Below are 26,566 nucleotides of genomic sequence, written 5' to 3'. Positions count from 1 at the left end.
AATTATAAACAGTTTGCAGTCTTTTTTTCATCCACTTGTCAGTGGTTTGTATTGTGTCCACATTTAATTTGAACAGCACACATAGGGACTTTTTCAGTTAGCTTTGCGGTCCTTGATTACACGTGGCTGCACAAGTCCTGTAACTGCAACACCGCAGATTTCCATGCGCACATCATAGGGCTGTGAAAGGAAATTTGCGATGTTGCTGTACAGTATTGTCACTTTACACGCACAGCCGCGTGTAATTGTGGACCGCAAAGATGATTGAATATGCCCAATAAAATTTGTTATGTCTCAATGCTCTATAATGTTGCCATAGTGTAAGTACTTATGCTTCTCGATGTGGTTCTACTCTTTGTCCTTGTATAAATTACCAAAATCCTTAACAAGCAGATGTATTTCTGTAGTGCAGAGTTTTCTTTATGCATGGTTTAGGAGAGATCACTTCATGGTTTCCCGAAGTGGTTGCTGTGTGCTAAGGCTCTGTAATGGTCATATTACCGGGCTTCCGTGCAGGCACGATGTTTGCATTGTACAAATCTGATATGTTGTGAGATGGTTAGGTAGTGAACATCTTTTATCCAACAAAAAATGGATTCCCCGGCGCACTTAAAGTAATAAAAGCTCTCTGGTAAAGCAAAGAGTGCATGGACCATATAGCTCCAGCATTGTTGTTATTTGTGCTCATCCAACGTCTAGATATTATTGAAATCAGTTTGTGGCTTTGTTTTTATTTTAATTTGGGTGATCACTCTTTTATTGTTATACTTAGATTTTTTGTTTCGTTTTCAGTACACCTTTCTTTTCATTACACACACACCTGGTTTCTGCTTTAGCTTTACCAGAGAGCTTTTATTACTTTTAAGTGGGCCGGGGTATCCATTTTTATAGACCTTTAGGATATTGGTACCTTTCTCCAACCCACCCTCCCCTTTGAATGCCAATCCACTTACAATAGGAAGTGCAGGTCTCCCACTTGTTTTGTTGTTCCATCTTTTCCAACACGTTTCATAGTTTGCAGGCTTCCTCAGGGATTTAAGATTGCTTGTATACGGTTTGTATTGAATAGTGTTCCATTCAGGGCCCTCTTAGCAACATTTGGGGCCCCTGGGCAAAGCAGTACACCGGGGCCTATATATATATATATATATATATATATATATATATATATATATATATATATATATATATATATATCTATATATAGGCCCTGCAGCACAAAAAAAAAAAAAGACAATACTTACCTTGCGGTCAGCTGGTGATCCGGCTCCCTCCCTGGTCTCCTCCTCCATCGCGCTCCGCAGTGGATGTCGGGCGGGCGTGATGTGCCCGACATGCACTGCGAGCGCCGCACGGAGGAGGAGACCAGGGAGGGAGCCGGATCGCCAGCTGACCGCAAGGTTAGTATTGTCTTTTTTTTTTTTTTTTTGTGCTGCCTCCAACGGGCCCCCCTGGGCTGCAGGGCCCCCGGGCATCTGCCCATTGTGCCCAATGGGAAAGACGGCCCTGGTTCCATTCATTGTATATTGGGTGTTAGACACCCCTTTCTGTGGTGGTTATATTATAGAAAAACTGTTGTAATTTCCCACATAGAGGATTCATTTTTTTTTTTAAATAGCAAGTTAAGTATATTTTAAGAATGTATAACATTTTTTGTTAGCTTTCCTCCTACTAATCATTATCTAATCTTCAAAAGCACTCCTGTTGGCAAACAAAAAATGTCTGCCAGGCACAGATGGAGCCAGTCTGCCAGGCACAGACGCAGCCTCGCAGGTTTCAGCATGTCATATGATGGTAAAGGAGGGGAGAGGGGGAAGACAGAGGATGTCAGTGTAGACAGTGCTCAGATGGACGTTCAAAAGCCTCTGCTTGGTATATCATGTGTCGCCTGCCTGTGGTTGCCATGGTAGTCCTTAATCCTAAATCATTAATAGCAGCCTGAAGAAAAATACAACATGGAAAATGGTATTAAAATATTGAAACACTTCTTATAGCCTGCCACAGTGATTTATGTTAAAGAAAACACACTATTTTTTTTTTAATGGGATTTTTGTTTTAATTCACAAATGAGGCAAACATTACTTTAGCATAATGCTCCATTTTCAGTTGACGTTGTATTTGACTGATTCCTCATGTTTGTTGAAGTCTTTCAAAATCCTTACCTACAGTACTATTTAGTGTTTCATAAATGAATGTCTGCAAAGTGCCAGAGGTATGTAATGTAGACTATTAAGAATAGTTATGGCTCCTGGTATACAACTTTGGCACATAATGTTGTTCCAGCTCTTCTAATATTAGATACATATGAGAATTGAATTGTTTTTCTCTAATTGTCGTACAATAGATCCAGTAGGCTAACATCAGATAGATATTGCATACATCACCTGCAATTAATGCATGTAGTTACACCTACAACCCACTCCCACTCATCAGTGGCGCACGCAGGGGGGGTTTCTGAGTCTCTAGAAACCCCCCCCTGCGCTAACTAAGTGGCCACTATAGCTGCACTGTCCTATACAGCAGCCGCGGCGCTGTCAAAGAAGCGTCCGCGGCGGTGCTGTATTGTATACAGCACCGCCGCAGACGCTTCTTAGACAGCGCCGCGGCTGCTGTATAGGACAGCGCTGGCGAAACGGAGCTGCTGCAGCAGCTCTCTCTCGGTTTTTTTTTTTATTTACTTTTTTTGGGTCGGCGGGGGGGAAACCTCTCCCCCGACAATCCTCCGTGCGCTGCTGCTCATCTAGCATTTTTGCATTTTCTATTGGTGCTTTATTAACTATTGAAAGGTCACCACATAGCAGCGTTACCTTATAAAATATAAGAATACTTACGCTTTTAAAGTTCAACCTAAGGAAAAAGTTGAACAAATATTAACATTAAGTCTTGACAAGAATGAGTGACATTGTATGTAGCCTTGTTATCTAATCCAGTTTCTGTCAGACACACCCATATTGTAATAAAGTTATACTCTATTCATGTTCAAGGCGGCAGCACATTTTTTGAGATCTGTTTATTTTTGTCTGTAATAGGAGGAAAAATGCACATAATATTACGATTAAAAAAAAAACATCTTGATATCGCATACACCTTCTCCATTTGTCCTTCTGTCTGATTTAAAGCTAGCCACTTACAGTATGGTCCTGCAGCTTGTCCCGAGTAACCATATCAGAGTCTAATTTGACTGTTTTTTATTGGGGCTACTAGATCTCTTCCAGGATCTCACACACAGGCCAGTATTGGTTATCTTCTGCCCACATTTACCAACTTGTCTAATTATCATCCTCTCACTTTTGTACTGACTAGTATCAGGTAGAGGGGTTGTTTGTGACCAGACCTGCTTTGATGCCTGGCCAATTGGCAAATATCAATACCAGCCATGGATATACAGTGATAAGTAGTTATGGTTAAACAGATTTGGTGTACTCATGTACCTTGGATATCTACACTGTAGTTTGGTAACCATGAGTTTACCAGAGTTTGGATCAGAAATCCTTATGATGATTCATTTATGCTGGTCACGTGGAGGTTTAAATTGTGTGTGAAAACCTTGGTGATCTCCAGTTCTTTGGCAAGCTCTTGATATGTAGAATATGTCTAATCCTTGTGCATGTTCAGATTATTTTGCACCTCTCATACATTTTTTTTTGTTTATAATACAATAAAATACTGTACATATTTATTTTTCATGGCCTGCACAGTGTTTGAATTTGATAGGATCTTTATTTAAGTACATTGGTAAATGCAGTTGGAAGATGAGTGCTGCTGGCCTGCGTGTGCGCTAATCTTCCGACCAACAGTTGCCTATTTAGTTTGCCATGAAAATCGCTCTCAATTTTGTGTCCAAAGTGATACTTTTTGTGCAAAGTTTTGACTGGCAACACATGTTTATCATGTACCACCATCCTGATAAACTACGTGATTTGGGAGCCATCTATAGACAAGCAATACACAAAATGTTTTCTGACTTAGTAAAAGGAGTCGGTATTCCCAATATACATAGACATGGTTAAAAAAAAAAAAAAGGGTTATTTATAGCAAATCGTCCAACTAAGCAATCGCTTTATTCCAGCTGATAATTATGCAACAAGACAACATGAGATGATTTACTTATGATTTTTACATTTAGGACATACCGGGAAGTCTTTCATTCATATTGTGATGACAAAAATAATGCCCCGTGTAAAAGAAGAGTTTGTGTAAATCTGTCTCGGGCAATGATCAAGAGCACCCGTGGTAACTTCAGCACTCCCCTCTGATGTGTCACTCGTGTGCTCTTCCCAGGCGGCTACTAAAGTATGAGGCTACATCTCTTATATGTGTATAACATAAGATGTATTCTAGCAATTTCTAGTTGAGACTTCATACATAGTAATGATTCCAGCAGGAAGCATAGCTATATCATTGGGCACATACTACGTGTCACTAATGTAAATTTTTATAAAACCAGTTATGGGGTATATCTGTGCTGTTGAAGACCATGAAAAGAGAGGAGTATTTTATCCTCTTAAATATCTCCCAAGAGTGAAAATTTAATTTTAATTAACTGTTCTACTCCCTACATGGATAAAAAGTATTTGTTTCATAGGGGGTAAATCTGGGAACATGGAGCCAGTCCTTGGTATTGTGTGCATATAAAAGGTCAAGGCTTTAAATATGGTTTGTTTAATATCCCTGTAAATGTTACAACAGGCATTATCTAACATGAATGCTGAATTTGACATGTCTACTTTCCACCAGGAAAGCAAAGTATTGCAGGTATGCCACTATATAATACTTAAATAAGTCCGGGATAACCATACCGCCCTCCCCAAATGGACGCTGAGGAGTGGAGAGAGCCAAGCTTGACCCTTTTTGCTTCCATATAAAATAGATGTTTTTAATAATTAGACTGGGTACATAAACTGGTGAATATACATAATATAAAGTATTTGTGGGAGAAATGGCATTAATTATTATGAGGTTAATACAGCCCTGTGGCTCGTTTTGGAGAGTTTAGGACTTATTCCAGTTGATACTTAAACCACAATCCCAAATTTATCAATTACGTTCAATATTTTTATAGGATAGGTGTAGTGATCATTCAAGAAAAGGAGGGTATCGTCAGCATGTAATGCAGTATTTTCAGGGAGGGAATCATTATGTAATCTTTAGTTATAATAGAGACAAAGTGTACAAGAGCAATGGCTAACGGGACAAGGGAAGGAGGAATTTCTACTGGCCAAAAAAACCTGTAGCTTTAAGCTGATTTATATATAACATTTTTACAGACTTAATAAAGGTTTTCACAAAACCGAATCTCCCCTGAACCACCATAGATATTCCAACAGAATCAGAGCATTTGGTTGCATCAGATCATTTGAGAAAAAAGAATAAAATGCATTTGCCACCCAGGACTCGATTGTTTTAAGTTATGCCCCTGCCATGTGTGTTTCTTGTAGACATACTGGCCCTGATTCATTAAGGAAAGTAAGGCAAAAAAGGAGTAGGTTTTCTCCTGAACAAACCATGTTACAATGCAAAGTGTGCCAATTATACCACTTTCACACTGCCACCCTGCTAATATCCCTGGTTTATCAATGCAACATGGTTTTGCCAAGGTAAAAAGTTACTTTTTTTTTTTTTGCTATCCTTTCCTTACTGAATCAGGCCCACTGTGTCAGGAGAGTGGATTTTAAGGCATTGAAATCAAGCGAGTTCTGACCATCAATTAGACCTTTTACGTTCCACAAGAGTATTGTTAAAGTAGGACTATAGGCTCTAAAACTTATTTCACTTTCTGCCATATTTGTGATTGATGTCAAAGGGAATACCGGTTTGACAAGCAGGGCCGCCAGTACCGAGCCCGGGCTCACCAGGGGGCCCAGCGGCACACTCTTACCAAGGGCCCCGCTATTTTCAGCCTGGCTGTCACAGTGACAGCCAGAATGAAGACAGCAGCGAAGACGCCAGCCTTAACTTCCGCAGTGGAACGCATCCACCAACAGGAAGTTCCAAATGCTGAACTTCCTGTTGGTGAAACGCATATGCGTTCCACTGCGGGATTTAAGGTCTGAAGTGTTTCTTTCCCTCCCTCTCCCCTAATATATATATATGCCTGTCTGCCTGCTTGCTTCATTGTACTGGGCCCCACGATTTCTGATGGCGGCCCTGTTGACAAGGCAATAACTTTAGGGGAACATCTCCTTGTCTTACCAGCAATCTGATCAACCATATGAGAATGTAGCCGATGGCAATAAACAAACTGTCCCCAAAGCACCTTGTCCATCCTACTTTCATCCTACAACCATAAACAAATATCAGAAGACAGAAAAAGTTTTAAGTATTCCTATAACAAACCCAACAAAGTTGAGGTAGAAGGACTACAATGTAGGGCTAGTATAAATGGTTTGCTGGCTTGTAGATAAGTGCTCTGCTTACGGTTTCTGTTGTTCTTGGTAGACACTGGATCAGTCGGGAAGTCCCCTGGGCATTAGCTGGTAGTGTTTCTAACCAGGTAATGACAGTTTGCAGATAATCAAAGTAATAGGCATTGTGCTAGTAGCTTATTTTCAATTGATCTGTAAATATCCCAGCATATTTGACAGACTTTATTCCAAGGAGCTTGTTCATCTCCTGAAATTGTGCAAATATTTTTTGTGTGTCAAGGGAGACATCCAGAGAAAAACATTTTATAGTGATCGCATTTCATCCTACTTTACAAGCCAATTTAAGAAGTGTCTCTCTCTATTTAACGTCACCTCTAAAAATTTTTAAACATGCTTCTGATAATGATTTCTATAAGTGCTGCTAAGAAAAATGACCATCTCCTTTATAAAATCTCTTTGGAGGGAAGATCAGTATGGCTATGTGACACACACACACACACACACTCCACAGCACATTATGTGAAGGCAAAGGAGGGCATACGGCACCAATAGGAACCCATACTGTACTGTGCCATTTTTTTTTTTTTTTAATGCAAATTCAATTCCAGTGGGTAACCTGCCTTATGGATAAGACTGTTATATACGCTTATGCAGATTTTCGTAATTCTGCACAAGCCTGTACCTGGAGAGGCAGACGGTGGCGTTCTAATGTAGTCTGTAAGGGAGTGCCTGCGCAACTGCAAACACCTATATCACCTATATGTCTGAGAGAGCCATAATATTTGGGTGTGGCCAGGGGCAGGTGCAAATAGCAGATAATGTTGGCTGTGATTGTACCGCTGTCACTAATTGGTGCCTCCATAGTGTCTCGGGCATATATTATTCTTTTTTGTGTGTGTTTTAAACAAAGTTTTATTTTTCTGAGCAAATTGTATTTTTTGACTGCTCTGAGGTTTTACAAATTTTATGGTTGTCTAAAAGCGATTGTTGCACATGAAACAATTGGATTAAAAAAAGGGAGCTTCTTGTCTGTTTTATATGTAAATTGTACCTTTTTATGTATGTAAAGCATTGTTTCTGAATATTGTTGGTATGTTTTTAGCTTTATTGGTTAATATTGCATTGGTCAGTGTGATAGGATTTATCATTCATTTGGGTCAGTTTATTAGCTAATGTTTTGTGCTATATTCTTTATTTATATGTGCCAGAATTTTTTAACAAGATCAATGTCTTGTCATTAAACACTTTGCTGTTTTCTCTGTTCTGTTTCTGGAAAGGGTTCTGTCATTACCAGACTTATCTTTGTTAAGACATGTATTCTTGTTTCCCTACACTGTCGGTTACAAACACACCCTAATGAATCTTAATGTGACACTTTATTTTGTGTTTGTTATATGTGGTTTAGACAGAATTCAATGTATTTCCAAGTAGCTGCCTGCTATCTTTTGCCACCACGTATGTATTGGCATGCATATCACACATAAGATGTGTATCTTTCCAGAGAGTCGTTCATGAGTGGATCTTCCTTCATGAAACATGGATGACAAGGCTTCTGTGGGGAAGATCAGCGTGTCCTCTGATTCAGTGTCCACTCTGAACAGCGAGGACTTTGTGCTGGTTTACAAGCAAGGCGATGAAATGCATTCTGCGAATAATGGCAGTGATGATGAGAAGACCGGGCTTAAGGTATAAAAATAAGACACAATCTGTGTCCTATGGTAAATTTATATTGTTTTTTTGTGTTGTGGTGTCATATATGTTTTCTTTAGCAATTTTCTGGCCATATTGAGTGTGCAGTGTCTATTCCACAAGGCAAAGAAAAGCTCCTCTGTTTCGTGTTCGTGTATTGTGTAACTTGAACAAAGTTGATGTTGCTTGCACTTGTTCTGTTTGTGTGTTTGCTCTTGCTGAGCCTGTTCCTGGATTTTCTGCTTCAAGTCTGCACTTGCTTATGCCTTGTTCTAACGTTAGACATGTTTTCTTGCTTTTGAGCTGTGATTAGTTGCAGGTATAGACTTCAGACAAGAAAAAGCTTGGGCAGTAGATCTGATTAATACCAGAGATGATGAGTAGGCTGTGAGACATTCGTTAATAGTTGTGCTTTTTTGCCTATGTTTGTTAGGTTAGTATAAGGAGAAATTTTGATTATTTTGTGGTTGCTTACTCTATATTAAATCTGGCAGACCATGTAATTAAAAAAACAACCAAAATCATTAAAAGGATTAAATTGGGGAATGCCAGACAGGCCTTTCCTAGCCAACCACATTGATCTGTGACACTACATAATCATCAGAATATGGTTTGGATTGGGAGATATACAGTATTGTAGAGAAATATCAGTCCTTAGATATTGTTTGGGGTCAAGCAGCAGATCTGCCTTGTTTATCTTGCTGTAAGGTTACCGTGTGTCAGTATTCTACTAGTATGAGCTGGTTATACCGCATGTCGTGTCTGGCAACTGCTTTGCTGCTTAACAGCACGTTAGGCAATCTAATTTTTACTGATGACATCTATGTGTACATGTAATTTTTTCAGATGTATGACTAACGGAAAAGTTGCTTTATGTGGGAGATGTTATGACATTCACAAATATGTATGTAATTGTTTGATTAATTTGTGTAAAATTAATTTCTGTTCTATGGAGAAATGGCTTTGGTATGCATGCCATATTTCATATTCTGCATGGTCATATTTTAAACCTCCTTAAGACACCGCATTCAACCTATCAGCCAGTTATAAGTGTACTAGAGAATATCCCTTGCATGTACCCATACCCACTGGTAATATAGATTGTTTAATAGCAGGTATTGGAATGGAGCGCATTTGTTTCAATGACCACATACACACTAGCATTTGTTCTTTGGTTGGGGGAGTTTGTGTTGTGGCAACGTTTTTCTGATGCTGCTTGCACCATTTGCTTGCATTTGCGGCAAATAATGCTAAATTTACTTTACAGGAATCCCTCCTTATATAGCAGGGGGAATAAAGACCGAAATCGGCATATACATGGCAGCTGAAATGTGTCCTGGTGATCGGAACCCTTTCTCTCCTCTGCATTGGAAGCTGATTGAGTCGTCTCTCCAGGTTCATGGCGATTACAACTCAGATGCAGTGTGCTTTTTAGATCCATACATTGGAAACCAAGATAAGCAGGGCTTGGTGCTGTTCTGGACACAATAACAACATAGTGTTATAATGTTGTGCATGTGAGTTGCAATCACTGGGAATGGAAGATGTACCAGAAAGGCGGTGTAGTCACATACCCTGTGCCGCCATCAGCATTGCTGGCACTATAGATGATGGGGGCACTGACTGTCCCTGTGTGATGGGGGCACAGGCTGACACTGTAATTCTGGATAAATAGAGCCAGGTTGCCAAGCCTTTCAATAGAGATCAATAGATGCACAGTTTCTCTGGCTCCTTAAATTATCCCGTTTCCACCTACAGTTGACCGACTGACCCCTGAATTCTGCCTGTTTTTCACCACCCTATGCTTAACTTGGTATTTTTAGTTCAGTGGTGTCTTGTGACACAGGAATCATCTGTTGTAATGACATCTAGTTCCCTCCTGAGTGTACTGTTGTAATAATATACAATTGTTTATCTGTAGATTGTTGGAAATGGGAGTGAGCAGCAACTTCAGAAGGAGCTGGAAGATGTTTTAATGGACACACCAGCTGAAGATCGGGACCAACCTGCAGAGGAGGTGGAAAAAATCCATCTTGAGGATGATCTGGACGAGTCCTCCAATGAAACCTCCTCTGCATCTTCAAGCATCAACCCATCATCTGTAGGGATGCAGAAGCAAGAAATGAGTCTGCCAGTGAAACCAGTGCTGCACGGTAATAAGGGTGCATTTAGTGCTCTTTGACACAAACTAACTTGCGTAAATAATTAGTTAACATAAGTATGCAAAAATGCTTTATAGCAAATTTATTTAATTTTTATGCTGTTGTTTATTTATGTAATATATTTTTTTGAAATTGAAGACTCTCCCACCCCCCTAAGAAATAGGCCTGAAGTGTCTTGCATTTTATGGTCTGAATAAAGCCTTAAAGAGCTACTTCCAATAATTTATCTTGGATACTGAATGCTGCCTCACCTGCACTCTTGTATGCTTTCCCAATACTCCTTTTCCCCTTCCTTAAACTTTATTATGTACTCCGTAATGGTGGCAGCATCTAATCACACACACCCCTTGGACAATGCCTCGCCTGCTAAGGAATGGATATAGCAGCTCTAGGGTCATTGTGAGGTATTTATTAGGGCAGTATGCCCCCTCTCTTCCTGGTAATTGTAGGCTTTTTTGTACAGGGAAAAGGATGTTTGAGGAGAATTTTCTTTAATTTCTCATATTGGCCCATACACTTCCTGGTGCATCCTTGGTTCAAAGTTTGTTATAGCTGTATCTAAAATTATCTTTTCTTTATAAGGTGCTACAAACGGTCCGCAGTGCCGTAAATGACATATATAGAAAGCAGCGATCCATTACACGTTACATGATACATGAAGAGCAAAGTACAAAGACCAGACATACTGAATAAATAAATGTACAGATAAACCGTTAATGCAGATCAAATTATTTGCAGGACAGTGAGTGATGGTAGTCAGCGCGAAGTAAGCCTGAGTTTAAGAAAACAGTGTTAGGGAAGCAGGCCAATAGGTACAGAGGGTGATGGAATATTAGAGGGAGAACACAAGGAGCGAGGGCCCTGCTCGTGAGAGCTTATGCTCTATGTGTTAATTAGCAATTGTTTATCTGTAGATTGTTGGACATTAAGTGAACAGCAACTTCAGAAGGAGCTGGAAGATGCTATATCTTTATCTAGAAGTGTTGTTATCTCAAAATTTTGGTTGATCCCTTTTCCTGGGAAAAATAAAAAATCCTGACTCTCCTATCTTTTTACCATCTCTGTCCTCTTAATAACGTCTTACAAGAGAATATGCCCCAGTATGTATTCACTTGGCTGTACTATATGTTGCATCATTTAAAGGGATGTTCTAAGGAAAGATTGGTTATTTTGAAAACAGAATATGTTTATAAAGTTCTGCCCCAGTGAAACTATTTGTTCAAAGTTAATATATATGGTGAAGCCAAGAAAGCATTTTGCCATTTTCTATATACTTGTGGGTTATATGTGTTACTTGTCATTTGTTGAACAATAAAATATAAGCAACCCCCAATTATAAATGTGGTGGGTTCATTTTATAGAGTATAACTGACCTATTGTATGTCTTTCATTCTTAGAGTGTGGAGATGGGTCTGACCTCTACTCACCTGTTCCTGATGAAGACAGTGTTGTGTTCAGTAAGCTCACTTACCTGGGCTGTGCCTCTGTAAATGCTCCTCGTAGTGAAGTAGAAGCTCTCAGAATGATCTCTATTCTGCGGGGACAGTGTCAGAATTCGTTAGATGTGACACTTTCTGTACCAAATGTATCTGAAGGAACTGTCAGGTAGGGCTTATGTTTTTCTTTGTACTTGGAATAAACCTAGGTTGAAATAAGACGGTGTGCAGGATTTTGTTTATATTTCTGTATTTGAATTTCAACAGACTTCTCGATCCACAAACAAACTCTGAGATAGCTAAATATCCAATATACAAGATTCTGTTCTGTGTCAGAGGACACGATGGGACTACAGAAAGCGACTGCTTTGCATTTACGGAGAGTCATTATAATGCTGAGATCTTCAGGATACACGTCTTCCGCTGTGAGATCCAGGAGGCGGTAAGATGTGTATAATGTAGTAGTTCTTTGTTTGTATGCTTTTTACATCTGTGAGAAAAACATGGGCTGTTAATTTTTGTCCATCTGCAACAATACTAGCATTGTGTCTTGTTTTCTGCCTTCCATTTTTCCATGTGTGTGTTCCTTTGAGGATATGGGTACATGGGCAACTGCTTGTGGCAAGATGCACAGGAACACATGCAATATTATGTAATAATTTGCAAAACATGTTTTTGTTGCTTTGTCTTAAACCTTTCTGATGTAAGTCAACATCTCTTCAGTAGACGTCAATGCTATATTATGTAGCTAGCTAAACATAGAAGATTTGTTGTCAGATTTGTAGCTGCAACAATAATGCTTTTCCTTTTCTGTTTTTTTTTTCTATGTTCTTGGCCACTGTCTGCCTGGAGTTTGACAAAGTTGTATATCTGATGTATAGTTTGACTTAATCAGAGCTGATGGCTGAAAACAGTGACATATGTAGGAAATAAAAAAAACAACTACTCAAATTGGCAATACAAATAATATTGTTTTTAGTCCTGGTGTTATATTTTCATATCCCTCTACCATGTGGTGTTCTAATTTAATGTATATAACCCATTGTTCGTAGTGACTATATATCTTTGTACGGAGGTGTCAGTACCCTGTTATGTGCAGCATCTTACTGAATTATTCAGACCTTTTAGTGTTTTGATGCTGAATTACTAATGACACTTAATCTTTTTCCATTTAGCATTTCTTATAGCAAACTCAAAAACACAATGTGTTATTTGACAGTGTAAATAAAACAATAAATGAAATATACTGATTTGTTCAGTGTTATGCAGAGTTCTTGATATAGATGACTGACGCTCCTTTACTACACTCTTAGTCACTAAACCCTGTAGAGTAGCCCCCCCCCCCCTTTTTTTTAAGGTGTAATTTGTATGGTTGAATTTGTCTTGATTACTGATCTATAAGTGCTTACTGGGATAACCAAACATCTTCCCTAATTTTGACCCTGACTTCCATAGTACTCATTTTTGGACTTTCATTCAGATTCACTGCCTTATCAATGATCTTAAACATAATGAAGTTTTCATCCAGCAAATATGACTCTCTTGTCACTTCAGTGGTGTTGAGGCAAATGTAACTCCAAATTTTCCTCATTATGCTATTTTTTTCTTCTACATGTGTAAACTAGAAGCTACCAGATCACATGGTTCACATGTTTTCAACACAGTTGGCCCCCTCTTCTTCCTGGACACCCTTAATACCCTTGGCTTTCAGGGTACTGTCCTTTCCTAGTTTGCCTCCTACCTTGCTGATCGCTCCTTCTGTGTCTTTTCCTCGGGCGCTTGCTCCCCTCCTCTTCCTATATCGGGGTCTGTTCTTGGGCCATTGTTTGACCTCTCTCTTTCTCTCCTCTCCCGCATGTTACACTGCCTCTCTGCCATCTCTGCGTGGATAGTTGAACTCTATCTCAGGCTCAACTTATCCAAAACTGAGTTTGTCATTGTGTGAATGCCCATTGTTACATGTCCTTCTCCTGTTTCTCCCAAAGATGATAATGTGACCCACTCCTAATTTACCCATGCACGCTTCCTTCATCATTGACACTGCCCTCAACTTCACTCCCTTCATCCAGTCCCTCGCGCAATTCTGTCTCGGACCATCTTCCATGCTCTTGTTATCTCCTGCCTTGATTATTGCAATCTCCTCCCCGCTGGTCTGCCTGTCAAACGTTTGTCCACCCTGCTGTTCTGTCCCCCAATGCTGTCCTAAATGCAAAATTGTGACTAATTGTCCTCTCCCGCTGTGCCTCGCTGCATACTCTACTACATGCCCACTCCGTTCTACCACTGACCTTCGCCCACACTGCTCCCCCAGCTTTGGTGCTCCTTGCCCGTTTAATCAGACTCTTCCCCCAAACTACAATTTTTTTTTTTTATTGTTATTTTGTATTATGTCCTGCATTTGCATTGTACTGTGAAATTTGTAGTGTCTCATATGTAAATGATGCTGATGGGTCTGCATACATGTGCCCCTCATATTTCAGTTTTGGCTGAGATATCCACTCAGAAATCACCGATTATACCTCAAACAGAAAACGTTTAAAGGCAAAAACAATAAAAATATTGATTTAAAAGATTGTTTATGCATCTATTGAAGTCCAGGAAGTTTTGAAACTTTTCATAAAAGGCTAGATTTACTAAGCTGCGGGTTTGAAAAAGTGGGGATGTTGCCTATGGCAACTAATCAGATTCTAGCTGTCATTTTGTAGAAGGTAATAAATAAATGAAAGCTAGAATCTGATTGGTTGCTATAGGCAACATCCCCACTTTTTCAAACCCGCTGCTTAGTAAATCTAGCCCAAAGTCTCTAAACATCCTACGCTATTCTCTGATGCTAATTTTGGTGTGAATGGGCATCTTTCACAGCTCTGTATTTATTAGATGCGTGTCTTTTCCAAACTATCTATATTTATTTCTTTCTCACTCTTGTTTTACTTATGATCTGTTTGGTCTCTGCATACATATACTTTTTGTATAAACAGTATGTTATGAGCTGACAATTATCCTTGTATCCTTCCTGTTCATTAGGTGAGTCGGATATTGTACAGTTTTGCAACAGCTTTTCGACGGTCATTCAAACAGACACCTCTCACTGCTTCCATCCCACCACAAACCCCTGATAGTGACATTTTTACTTTTTCGGTGTCACTGGAAATAAAGGAGGATGATGGGAAGGGCTATTTCAGGTTGGTGCTTGATAAGCATTTAGCTATTTAAGCAAAGTGATGTAATTGTGTGGCAGCCAGGGCCCTCAAGAACATGTAGTTCCACAAAGGTCCCTAATAGAGAAAACACATACTCAAACAGCACTACAACAAACTAAAGGTTGCCACACTTTATTACTCAAAAGGGTAAATTTACAAACTGCAGGTTTGAAAAAGTGGAGTTGTTGCCTATAGCGACCAATCAGATTCTACCTGTCATTTTGTAGAACGTACAAAATAAATGTTAACTGGAATCTGGTTGCTATAGGCAACATCTCCAGTTTTTCAAACCTGCAGTTTAGCAAATATACCCCTAAGGCTACACTCGCATGTATGTACATAAAACGTGTCAGAAATAAACAGACTTTTGTTGTACTTCTCATGCACGGGGCAGGACTCTGTGAAATGACAATCATATTGATCATGGCTGCTTTTAAAAATTTACTGTTCAGAGCCCATGTTAGAGTTACAGTTGTGCCTTTGGTTCTATTTGACCACAATAACAGCACTTGATAATTATTAGAGTTTAAGAAGATATACTACTTCTGATTGAAAACCAGCTCATGGTTCTTTTAACCACTTTCTGGTAAACGTTGCTGCTTTTTGGCTCATTTAAAATTACTCCACAGTTCATGTAGCTTGTCTACGGAGTGCTTTAACTTTTTATCTGTGTGATGCTTCTTACGTATAATCCTTCTGTTTTGTCCACTCCAGCAACTTTTGTTTGTATATTCTATGTACATTAAAATAAATCCAAATAGCCTCTGTTTTTTTTGCTCCTTTCTTTTACTCTACAGTCTTAATTGCTTTTATTCATTTTAATATCTCCCTTCAGTGCCGTTTCTAAAGATAAGGACAAGCAGTGTTTTAGGTTACGCCAAGGCGTGGACAAGAAGATTGTTATTTATGTTCAGCAGACGTCGAACAAAGAACTTACTATTGAGAGGTATTTTTTTATTACCATAAGAAGCATGCTTCAAGCACCATTTTATTTACATAGAAAAATGTGTTCTTGTTTTTTTTAACGCTCAGACTCTATCCTCTTTACCATACAGTGAGTCATATGTATACACCTGTGACCATGGCTAGGAAACATACCCTGTTTGGTTTATTTGAAAATTGGAGTTTGGAACGTGTGTAAATATACCCGTCTCTATCTGCAAAAACATCTCCACCATTTCTTATCCTTCAAGACTTAAGATATGACAGGGAGATGGAAGGCAGTATGTAGACACCCAATTTCTTGGTGAATTAGTGTAGCACACGATTTATTTTGTAATATAAAGTGCCATATAAAGCGTGTACCAACCAATATTTGATTAGTGTTAGCATTTATTATGACTGATAACCAATAATGACACTTGGCTAATAAAAGTAGTAAGAATATATTTCTATTTATTTAAACAGCAATACCTACACTCTGTACTTAACATTTAAAAGATGTCAAAGACTCTGTTTTACTGAGCTAATTATTCTACCTGAAATAGCTGTTACGAAGGAGGTGCTTTTTTATGTTGCGTCACTCTGAAGCCACAGTGTGGGATTGACGGGCTTGTTGCCTTATACTCTAAACCTGCTCTGTGTAAATTGCAGGCACCTTGGAGTGGCCAAAAATGTGCATTTTCATTTTTGTGTCCTGTGTCAGAATCGAGTCTTCGAGGTTGTTTCAACCGCCTGTATTGAAGTGGAAGGAATTGCTCTATTGTCCTTAACTTTTTTTTTTTTATATGTTTATCAAAGTTGCTGTGGAATTTCAGAATAAGGCTGAACAATGCATTTTACCTTTTATGCTTCATATAAGAAAATTGCTTTCTGGGATTTTGTTGTCCTTTAACACAATTATCACAACGTTTTGTTGTCCTCAAAATTAGCTTAAAATGTCATATTTGGTAGTACCATATAACAGATGTCATTAAATATCATCAAGTTCCTGTCTAAGTTCCCCCATTTCCTCTTGTGGTCAGTGCCAGGGAACAGTTTAGTTCAGTTCCTGATCCTAAGGTGTGTACAAACAGTGTTTAAAACAAAATACTCTTGTACATTAAGAAAGCACTAGAGCTTCCGTTATGTCAAAGGAAATCCCAGTGATGTCACTATGGGTTTACTCCTGGTAGCTAGGATAGCTAGATTATACCAGGCAAGGCATTACTATGTGACCATGCTGACATAGATTGCATTAGTAACTCTTGTCATAGTTTACTGTTAGATCAGTTTGTTTGTTTGCATTAGATTTAATAGTAGCAAAATAAGCATAATAATTTCCTGTAGTGTCCTTTAATGCTTTCAACTTATTTGTTTATTTTTTTTTAGCTCCATAACCTTTGTCACAGTTTTCAACTCTTTTTAACATGTTCGATTATACAACCACTTTTGCACTGCACATTGATACACATTCAACGTATATGGTTATGCTAATGTCATTTGCAGATGGTTATTAAATAAAGAGAAAGAGAAAAAAACATTTGGCGAAAACTTTCACTTATGCAGATTCTTATATTATTTACAAGAAAAAATGTTTAATATTGATCCTTATATTTTTTTCCAGCATGGTGACCATGTTGTCCTCTCCTCTTGTGTATTTATGTTTCTGTATTGTGTTCATGGTATCTTCTACAGGACTCCCAAATTGTACAGAGCTGCAGAATAAGTAAACGATAATTATTGCCAATAACTTACCTTTTATTATTTAGCTATATCTTAAGCATATCAAAACAGGCTTAATTTATAATATGTGATGGCTTGATTGAGAGGGGTTTTCTTTACTGTTAGAACCAGCAAAGTATGATTATCAGCTTTGATTATTATGAGCTAATGATAGTGTGCAGCTTACTTATATTAATACAAGTTAACCCGTGCATGATACTCATGCATTCTAGTCAAATCAAGCTACTTAAGGTGTTAAAAAGGTTCTTGTCATGCATTTGGGCCTAGCCCAGGCCTCCTCAGGGGAAGAGCGTTACTTTGCGACGCAAGCGCCCCTTTTTTAACGTGGTTTTGTCCACATGTCACCACCTCATCATTTTTCTCCATCACCTGATCCTTCATCTTCATCGCCACATCCTTCATCAAGCTATTTAAGGTGTTAAAAACTCCCCACTGTCATCCCTGGCAACCACCAACCACTCCCAACTGTCACTTCTCCTTCAAGAAATATATAGGTCAGTGTATAACTCTGCCCAGCAGGTGGCGCTGCAGCTTGGTTTTTTTTTTCCCCCACACACGCCACTAGGCATTTTATTAATATCTCCAGTCACTTGGTAAATGGTATTGTTTCGAGATTAAATATATGTAGCTTTAGTTAACGAATCTAACAAAAATGGTGAATTTGCTGCATGCTGTTTCACTGCTTGTTCCCTGATCTTTATATCTGCTTGTTGCAGGTGTTTTGGGCTTCTCCTCAGTCCGGGTAGAGATGTACAGAACAGTGACATGCATCTGTTGGAACTGGTAAGGATCACTAACCTTTTCAGTAAAAAAAAAAAAAAAGCCAAATTTGTTTCATATTCGAAAAGAAGTAAGCCAGTGCTCGGTTAATCTCATATGATACATGGTACCAGCTGCACAACAATTAAAATGCCCTATATTTATATAAAACAAAAAGATAGTTGTTGTCTGCACTTATTATCTTTTCTATGGGTAGAAGAAATATCTCTTTGCTTTGTGTAAGTGATTTTTTAAAAAAATGTAGTTCACAGGTGTAAATCTTCCTTTACAGGATAAGCCTTTTAGAGAATAGTGTCATCATTACTACTTCATTTGCACATGTGGCTATTACTGTCATTTTATTCTGGAAATCAGATGGAAACGCTCAGTCCTCAGGGCATTCCTGCTTGTGTATCCCTTGTCTCCTCAATGGGCAAAGTCATGACTTGGAGCTTGTGATAGGCCCCTGTCATATTAATACATTGGCAGGGTTGGTATTTGCTATTAATGTTTCTGCACATTTGCAAGCTGTGTTACAAGTGGCAGCTGCATTCGTGATCATTTCCTTTTATATGTGCAACCCACGTGGTGTTGCTGTAATAGGGGATATGTATTTTCTAGATGTAGCTGTTTATTCCCAGATAACTTGCTGTCCATTGTCCTAACATATGTTTTCTTCAGGAGTCCATGGGTAAAAGCTCAGATGGTAAATCTTATATCATTACTGGAAGCTGGAACACAAAATCTCCACATTTTCAGGCTGTGAATGAAGAAACTCCAAAAGGTAAATAATTACTAATAAATAAAAATGTAAGCAGTAAAACATAATCCTAAATAAAACTGAATAGCTCATCTCTTCTGTAGCTGACATCTCTGCTTGCTTCCTCTTTCTTCCTGTTTTTTTTTTTTTTTTTTCATTTTATCAAGTGTTTTGTTTTTGTTTTATTATATAATTTGGTCATTTTACTAGCTTTCTATTTGTCCCTCCCCACAGACAAGGTTCTTTTTATGACCACAGCGGTAGATCTGGTAATTACAGAGGTGCAGGAGCCTGTGCGATTCCTCTTAGAAACCAAGGTGCGAGTCTGCTCTGCAAGTGAACGTCTCTACTGGCCTTTTAGCAAGAGAAGTTCTACAGAAAACTTCTTCCTCAAACTAAAACAGGTATTATAACCCTCAGTAATTGTGGAAAACCTTGGTCGGTTTGTTTGTTTGTTTATTTTTCAAGTTATTTTTCTAATTAGAAAAATATATGTAGTCAAATATTTGTGTGTATATATAAAGTTGCTTGGCATGCCTCTTGGCTGGTTGTTGATCATGCAGTTAGTTTGAAAAAATTGTGGTTCATCATCAGCTATTTATATAGCACCACTAATTCCACAGCGCTGTACAGAGAACTCGCTCACTTCAGTCCTTGCCCCATAGGAGCTTACAGTCTAAATTCATACACACACACACATCAATTTTTGATAGCAGCCAATTAACCTACTAGCATGTTTTTGGAGTGTTGGAGGAAACCGGAGCACCCAGAGGAAACCCACACAAACATTGGGAGAACATACAAACTCCACACAGATAAGGCCATGCACTGGAATCAAACTCGTGACCCCAGTGCCGTGAGGCAGAATTGGTAACCACTAAGCCACCGTGTGGCCCATAAAATTCACTTATAGCCCATTGTTCACTGTATTGAGTCAAATCATTGTACAGCTAACTAGAATTAGATCTGCAGGGCCACACTGGTCCAAAACAGAGAACTTAGAATGTTTCTAAATATACATAGGCTATGAAAACCAGGAAAAACAAAGGCGGTGTCCATATAGCGCAGTAGTAGTAGATTCTCTTAGATTCAGGCACTCTATATATAATGCACATCCAATGCAGTATAAGAATTTGCCTTCTCTGTTATCTTCAATCCTCACATTAGTAGCTGCATAGTTAGATTAATTTTGTCATATGGGTCAGCTTATTGAAGATAGTGAGAGAGAGAAGAACAGGGTTAAAGTCAGTGCCACAATTAGTGCAATCCAATTAAAAAACAACCAAACCTTTACTCTCCATACAAATAAAAACAAACGTGCAGGATAATATTTATAGCAACAGACTCCCTGTGAGAGCAGTCACATTGGTTTGCATACATATTTGCATACATACTTTAAACAATGGAGAGCAAAACTCACTAGGATCACACAATGCAGACTCCAGGAAAGCACACCCAAAAACCTGTACTCAAAGAACAAAAGGGTAAGCTGCTCCAATTCGCTTATAGCCCAGTGCTCAGGAGGGTGAAGGAAAACCATTGCACAATAAAAAAAGAAGAATATTCCCCAGGCATTGATTGGCCAAATGCTACAAAGTGCCTGGTGGATACACCCAATTACATCTGCAAATTTTCATCTTGGATTTTAGTCTTTAACTGTGTGAGACTATTCTGCAATGGTTTCTTACACTATGCTGCAGCCTCTTCCCTTGCATTAACAATACTTACTTTTAAATAGGAGGCTTTCCTGTTTTTTTTTGTATTAATACCCTTACTGTTCCTTATTGGTTTTTTTCTCGTCTCCAAATTTCATATGTTAAAGGACACTATGCATAATGCTTAATGTTTTTGACAGCTTATTTATATAAGGTAAATTTGTATATTAATTCAGTAATATTTAAAAGTTTCAGGAGCTTATAAGAATTTAACATTTCTGATAAAATTGAGATTGTGGGTGAAGTTATTTCCTATGCACAACAGATGTCCTTTAAAATCACTTAGAATAACACTGCAGCCAGACTGTTTTAGCCAAAGTATGGCTTATAAGAGAACAATATTTTGCTCTCAGCCATATAGAAATGACAGAACATACTCTAGGGGGTATATTTACCAAACTACGGGTTTGAAAAAGTGGAGATGTTGCCTATAGGAACCAATTAGATTCTAGTTATCATTTATTTAATATATTCTACAAACGACGGCTAGATTCTGATTTGTTGCTATGGGCAACATCTCCACTTTTTTCAAACCTGCAGTTTAGTAGATGTACCCCTTAGTCTTGTCTAGTGTTTTTTAAAATCACAGCAATAATGTACTCTGGATGTCAATAACAGATGAAAATCATTAACAAAATATTTTATTAGAATAAAACTATTAGGTATATGTATTTTTGGGCTTTTAGTTCCTCTGCAATACAAATATCGGCTTATACACTTCAATGGGGATCTATTAATAAATAGGTCCTATAGTCATTTTCCAGTTAATCTAATAAAAATGCCATTTACCATAAATAATCAGATTGCTTTGTCATGGTGAGATTCATTTGATGTGCAGGACATGATTGATATGTGAACACCAAGATATATAAATATATCTTGGCATTTGTACACAGTAATATTTGGTGGTGTTGCTCATTTCCTTTGAAATCCGTGGAGCATAAAATTGGGAAAAGAGGATATTTAATTCTGGCAAAAGGTAAGAAACTATACCAAAACTTATTCACTAAGTAATTTAAGCAGTAATTGCTTTTTTGAGGAATATAAGAGAGCTTTCTGCCATATGTATGCAAAGATTCTACTGTACTCCTTCTGCACAATATTTCTAAGATGATCATTAAGTTAGACATAAAGGTGAAATAAACAAAATACCATCCACCGTAAACATTTCTACATAAAGCCTACTTCAAATGGATGGGCTATTTGTATCTCTGCTATAAAATATTGCTTCACGGTTAAAACGAAATACAGCATGTAGAGCCGTTTATCTAGCTTGTATAAAGTGGCTTCTAGCTTTATTTGCTCTCATAGATTGTATCAAAACAGCAACCACTGAACCTGTGATGTTTTTGCAAATCACAGCAAACCCACCTAGTACTCTCTAGAAATGATTAAAATACCTTCTTAATAGCACATTCTTATTATTAATTCCAATATTCTTCAACCAGGTTTGTTTCAAGAGCTGAAGCCTTGGTCCCTCCATGCCCTAACTCAAACTACAATAAAAACTTATAAGCAACCAGAGTGATCATGAACCTAACAATACCCTGTATTTCAGTTTCGTAGCAAGCTTAATTAGCAAATTAATTTGTTAAGAACACATAATCTCATTAAATGAGGTTTAATATAAAAAAATACAATGCTTAATGTATAAAAATTAAATACAAAATCACACACACTAATCTAAAATTATGCAAAAGAGTGCAAATAACCCCCCAAAAAATGTACACAACTTCCTATCTGCGGTGGAAGAATACAGAAACATGGACCTATTCCTCAACTCAGATCGGCCTATAGGAATATGGCAAAGATGCTCTGCCCTCATTGGGGGCTTTAAGCAATCAGTTCTCCTCCTTCCTTTTGAAGTCACTCAGAAGGGCAGTGTATATACTAAGGGGGAACGTGGCACCTGGGTGTGAGTCATAAAATATTCAGAAATAGCCAGAAATCCTTATAACTGCCATATCTTTTCTCCAGCACATCAGAGACATAATTTCCCATTCAATAAATTCCCACACAATTACATATGAAATGTGGAATGATTTTTGCTGTAATAAAAACAAACCACTTTAATGGTCTCTTGCAGAGTGAAAAGAAAGAGCGGAAGAGCAGCTGTGACACGTTTTATGAGGTCATCTGCTTAGAAAGTGAATCTGAGAGAGAGAGGAGGAAAACTACAGCCAGTCCATCACTCCGTCTTTCGCAGTGTGGTCCACATGGATCCAACATGCCCTCACCTCCAGAGGATGATGAAGAAGAAGGTATGATAGTGACTTCCAAACACATTGTGTATTCATTTGATTGTTATGTGTATGGGTGAAAGGAGAAAATATTTGTAAAGCAATCCACTTACTGGTAATAGGGCCAATATAACAGAATGTGTGACCCCAAATCATGCCAGTATGGGTCTGTGTGTGGCAGAGCCAGATTTAGACCTCATAGGGCCCTAGGCAGGATACTGTTTTTGGGCCCCCTCCCTGAAACAATCTATAGCACTATATTTTTGCAGCCTACCATATACCCCTATAGTTACGTAGATATGAAAGCATGTGCCGCCGCGCCGCCAAAGGAGGTGAGGGCGTGGCTTGCATCTTTAGGGGCGTACCTAACATGTGAAAGGAGCAAGGCCACCCTGCTGCAGATAAAGGCACCCCTAAATAATTACCAAGCAGTCCCGTTTTTTTAAGTAGTTGGGTCAAAACAACTTAATAAATATTGAAGTCAGGGCAGAAATACTTACTTAAATTGTTTGCAAAAATAATACGCATAAATCCAAGTATGTGCTCTTGTCACTTTTGTCCCTCTATCATCACACTGTGCCCCTTCATTGTCACTTTTGCCCCTTCACAATATCACATGTGCCCTTTCACCATCACCTCTGTGCCCATCACCAGCACCCCCTCTGTGCCCAGCACCATAACCACCTCTGTGCCCTTCACCATAACCACCTCTGTGCCCCTTCACCATCACCACCTCTGTGCCCCTTCACCATCACCACCTCTGTCCCTCCGTTGTTTTACTTACCTTTCTATTGCCTTTCTTCTCCGGCGCGCTGCTCCTCCTCGGTCAGTTCAAACAGATTTAAAAAAATAAATAAATAAGAGTCACGTGATCGCTCGTCGGGTCCCGGCAGCCTCTTCTCCTCTCTCTCAATCACTGAGACACTGAGAGGAGAAGAGGGTGCCGGGACCCGATTCGCGGCACCCGCCCCCCCCCTCCCCCGATTTGCGGCACCCGACCCCCTCCGACGACTCGCGGCACCTCCACCCCCCCTCACGACGGGGGAGGGGCCGAAATTTTAAAAATTGCTCCTGTCCCCCCCCCCCCCCCCCCCCCCCCCCCAGCTGTGCCCCCCGAGAGCCGCTAGGCCCTAGGCAGGTGCCTAGGTTGCCTAGCGGTAAATCTCGCCCTGGTGTGTGGTCATCTTTTAACTGCACTAACGAACCCCAGTGAATCTGGGAAAGATCCAGCAGCTCATCCTGTGTGCCAAGCTTCCATACCTCATCAAATCTGGCCACCAACATTAACATTGTGATATTAGAGAGTTTACAACCTGGGTTTTGAAGCTTTAGAAATATTTTTTGGGCTGTGTGCAGTTTCTTTGTTCCTAAATCAGCTGTCCAAGACTATTCAAGTTGACATAAACAGCTAGTCAATTGTTGCAGCACAAATGAAGCAATCCAGGGCTGGATAAATAATCAGTTGACTAATTTGCCTAAAAACTGAGTACTGGCTGCTGTCTTTTTTTTTTTGGTAAATCAGTTTTATGTCTGCACATCTTCCCTGGTCCCTTGAATTCAATATATATATATAGGGATGTGCACCGGCGACTTTTGGTGTCTCGTGTTTTGGATTCGGATTTGTTTCGCAAAACACCTTCCAAAAGGTTTTGGTTCGGATTTAAGGTTTTGGATTCGGATTTTTTTTGAAAAAAGCATAAAAAGTTCAAAAATCAAGTTTTTGGGCTTATTTTCACTCCTACGCTATTATTAATCTCAATAGCATTCAATAACAATCATTTCCACTAATTTACAGTGTATTCTGAACACCTCACAATATTATTAGTCCAAAACGTTGCAACGAGGTATCTTTCTGGACTGCGTAGAGGAGTGGTCCACACAATATAATAAGAAAACCATCAACTGGTCTGAATCGCACCAAAAAATGTACCTGGACTGCGTAGAGGAGTGGTCACCACAATATAATTTAAAAACCCTGAACTGGTCTTAATGGCACCAAAAAATGTATCTGGACTGCGTAGAGGAGTGGTCACCACAATATAATAAGAAAACCATCAACTGGTCTGAATCGCACCAAAAAATGTACCTGGACTGCGTAAAGGAGTGGTCACCACAATATAATTTAAAAACCCTGAACTGGTCTTAACCGCACCAAAAAATGTATCTGGACTGCGTAGAGGAGTGGTCACCACAATATAATTTAAAAACCCTGAACTGGTCTTAATCGCACCAAAAAATGTATCTGGACTGCGTAGAGGAGTGGTCCCTACAATATAATTAAAAAACCCTGAACTGGTCTTAATCGCACCAAAAAATGTATCTGGACTGCGTAGAGGAATGGTCACCACAATATAATTTAAAAACCCTGAGCTGGTCTTAATCGCACCAAAAAATGTATCTGGACTGCGTAGAGGAATGGTCCCTACAATATAATTAAAAAACCCTGAACTGGTCTTAATCGCACCAAAAAATGTATCTGGACTGCGTAGAGGAATGGTCACCACAATATAATTTAAAAACCCTGAACTGGTCTGAATTCCACCAAAAAAGTTTATGGACTGCATAGTGTAGTGGCCCAGGTACTAAATTTGGTACCGGGGCCACAATACCTCCTCCAACTTCCAAGTGTAGTGTTTATAACATATAACACTACAGTAATTATAGCACGTCAATACCTCTTGTTTTAAATAATGACAGGGCATTTTACTTTTGGTTTAATTTTTGGAATTTGTTGACATTTTGTTTTACTTTTTGAACATGGCAAACGACTGTTGAATGGTCACATAATGCCAAAAAAAGAGTTGCAAGATGGAATTGTCCTTGGGCCCTCCCACCCACCCTTATGTTGTTGAAATAGGACATGCACACTTTAACAAACCAATCATTTCAGCGACAGGGCCTACCAAACAACTGTGGCTGAAATGATTGGTTTGTTTGGGCCCCCACACCAATAAAACAATTCATCTCTCCCTGTACAAACTAAACAGGCTCTACTGAGGAAAGATGTCGTCCTCATCCTCAACCTCTGATTCCTCTTCCCCTACAGTGTGTACTTCCTCCTCCTCACACATTATCAATTCGTCCCCGCTGGACTCCACAACCACAGGTCCCTCTGTACTATCTGGAGGGCAGTGCTGTACTTCATTGAGGAATTGATTATTCATTTTTATAAACATCATTTTTTCAACATTGTGAGGAAGCAACCTCCTTCGCCGCTCACTGACCAGGTTCCCCGCTGCACTAAAAACTCTTTCCGAGTACACACTGGAGGGGGGACAACTCAGGTAAAATAGAGCCAGTTTGTACAGGGGCTTCCAAACTGCCTTTTTTTCCTGCCAGTAACAATATGGACTGTCTGACATGTCTATTTGGATGGTGTCAGCAAAATAATCCTCCACCATTTTTTCAATTGTGACAGCATCCAATGCAGCGACAGTAGACATGTCTGCAATGGTTGGCAGGTCCTTCAGTCCGGACCAGATGTTATCAGCATCCCCGCCAGCGGCTCTCTTAGGAAAGCTGAGCTTTTTCCTCGCAGCCATAGATGTGGAAGAAAATGAGGGTGGAGCTGTTGGC

The 26,566-nt window shown here is 39.1% G+C and overlaps 1 protein-coding gene across 4 annotated transcripts in view; it reads left to right on the top strand.

Moving 5' to 3' along the window:
- RABGAP1 (RAB GTPase activating protein 1) overlaps window positions 1–26,566 on the top strand; it is a 113,436-nt gene that overhangs the window by 1,317 nt on the left and 85,553 nt on the right. For 2 of the 4 annotated variants that reach the window (XM_075184738.1, XM_075184739.1), the window contains 10 exons: window positions 7,867–8,051; window positions 9,976–10,207; window positions 11,614–11,821; window positions 11,920–12,094; window positions 14,677–14,834; window positions 15,688–15,798; window positions 18,233–18,299; window positions 18,957–19,059; window positions 19,270–19,439; window positions 22,837–23,011. In XM_075184738.1, the coding sequence (XP_075040839.1) occupies window positions 7,902–8,051; window positions 9,976–10,207; window positions 11,614–11,821; window positions 11,920–12,094; window positions 14,677–14,834; window positions 15,688–15,798; window positions 18,233–18,299; window positions 18,957–19,059; window positions 19,270–19,439; window positions 22,837–23,011 (1,549 nt within the window). In that variant the 5' untranslated portion in view covers window positions 7,867–7,901. Of the gene's footprint in view, window positions 1–6,472; window positions 6,494–7,866; window positions 8,052–9,354; window positions 9,450–9,975; window positions 10,208–11,613; window positions 11,822–11,919; window positions 12,095–14,676; window positions 14,835–15,687; window positions 15,799–18,232; window positions 18,300–18,956; window positions 19,060–19,269; window positions 19,440–22,836; window positions 23,012–26,566 lie in introns of those variants that run through there. The other 2 variants (XM_075184740.1, XM_075184742.1) reach the window with 2 other exon arrangements.

This window comes from Mixophyes fleayi, chromosome 9 (assembly GCF_038048845.1).
Source record: "Mixophyes fleayi isolate aMixFle1 chromosome 9, aMixFle1.hap1, whole genome shotgun sequence".
Classification (NCBI taxonomy): Eukaryota; Metazoa; Chordata; class Amphibia; order Anura; family Limnodynastidae; genus Mixophyes; species Mixophyes fleayi.
Note: the sequence above shows the minus strand (reverse complement) of the source record. Positions and strands in the feature narration are given on the sequence as shown.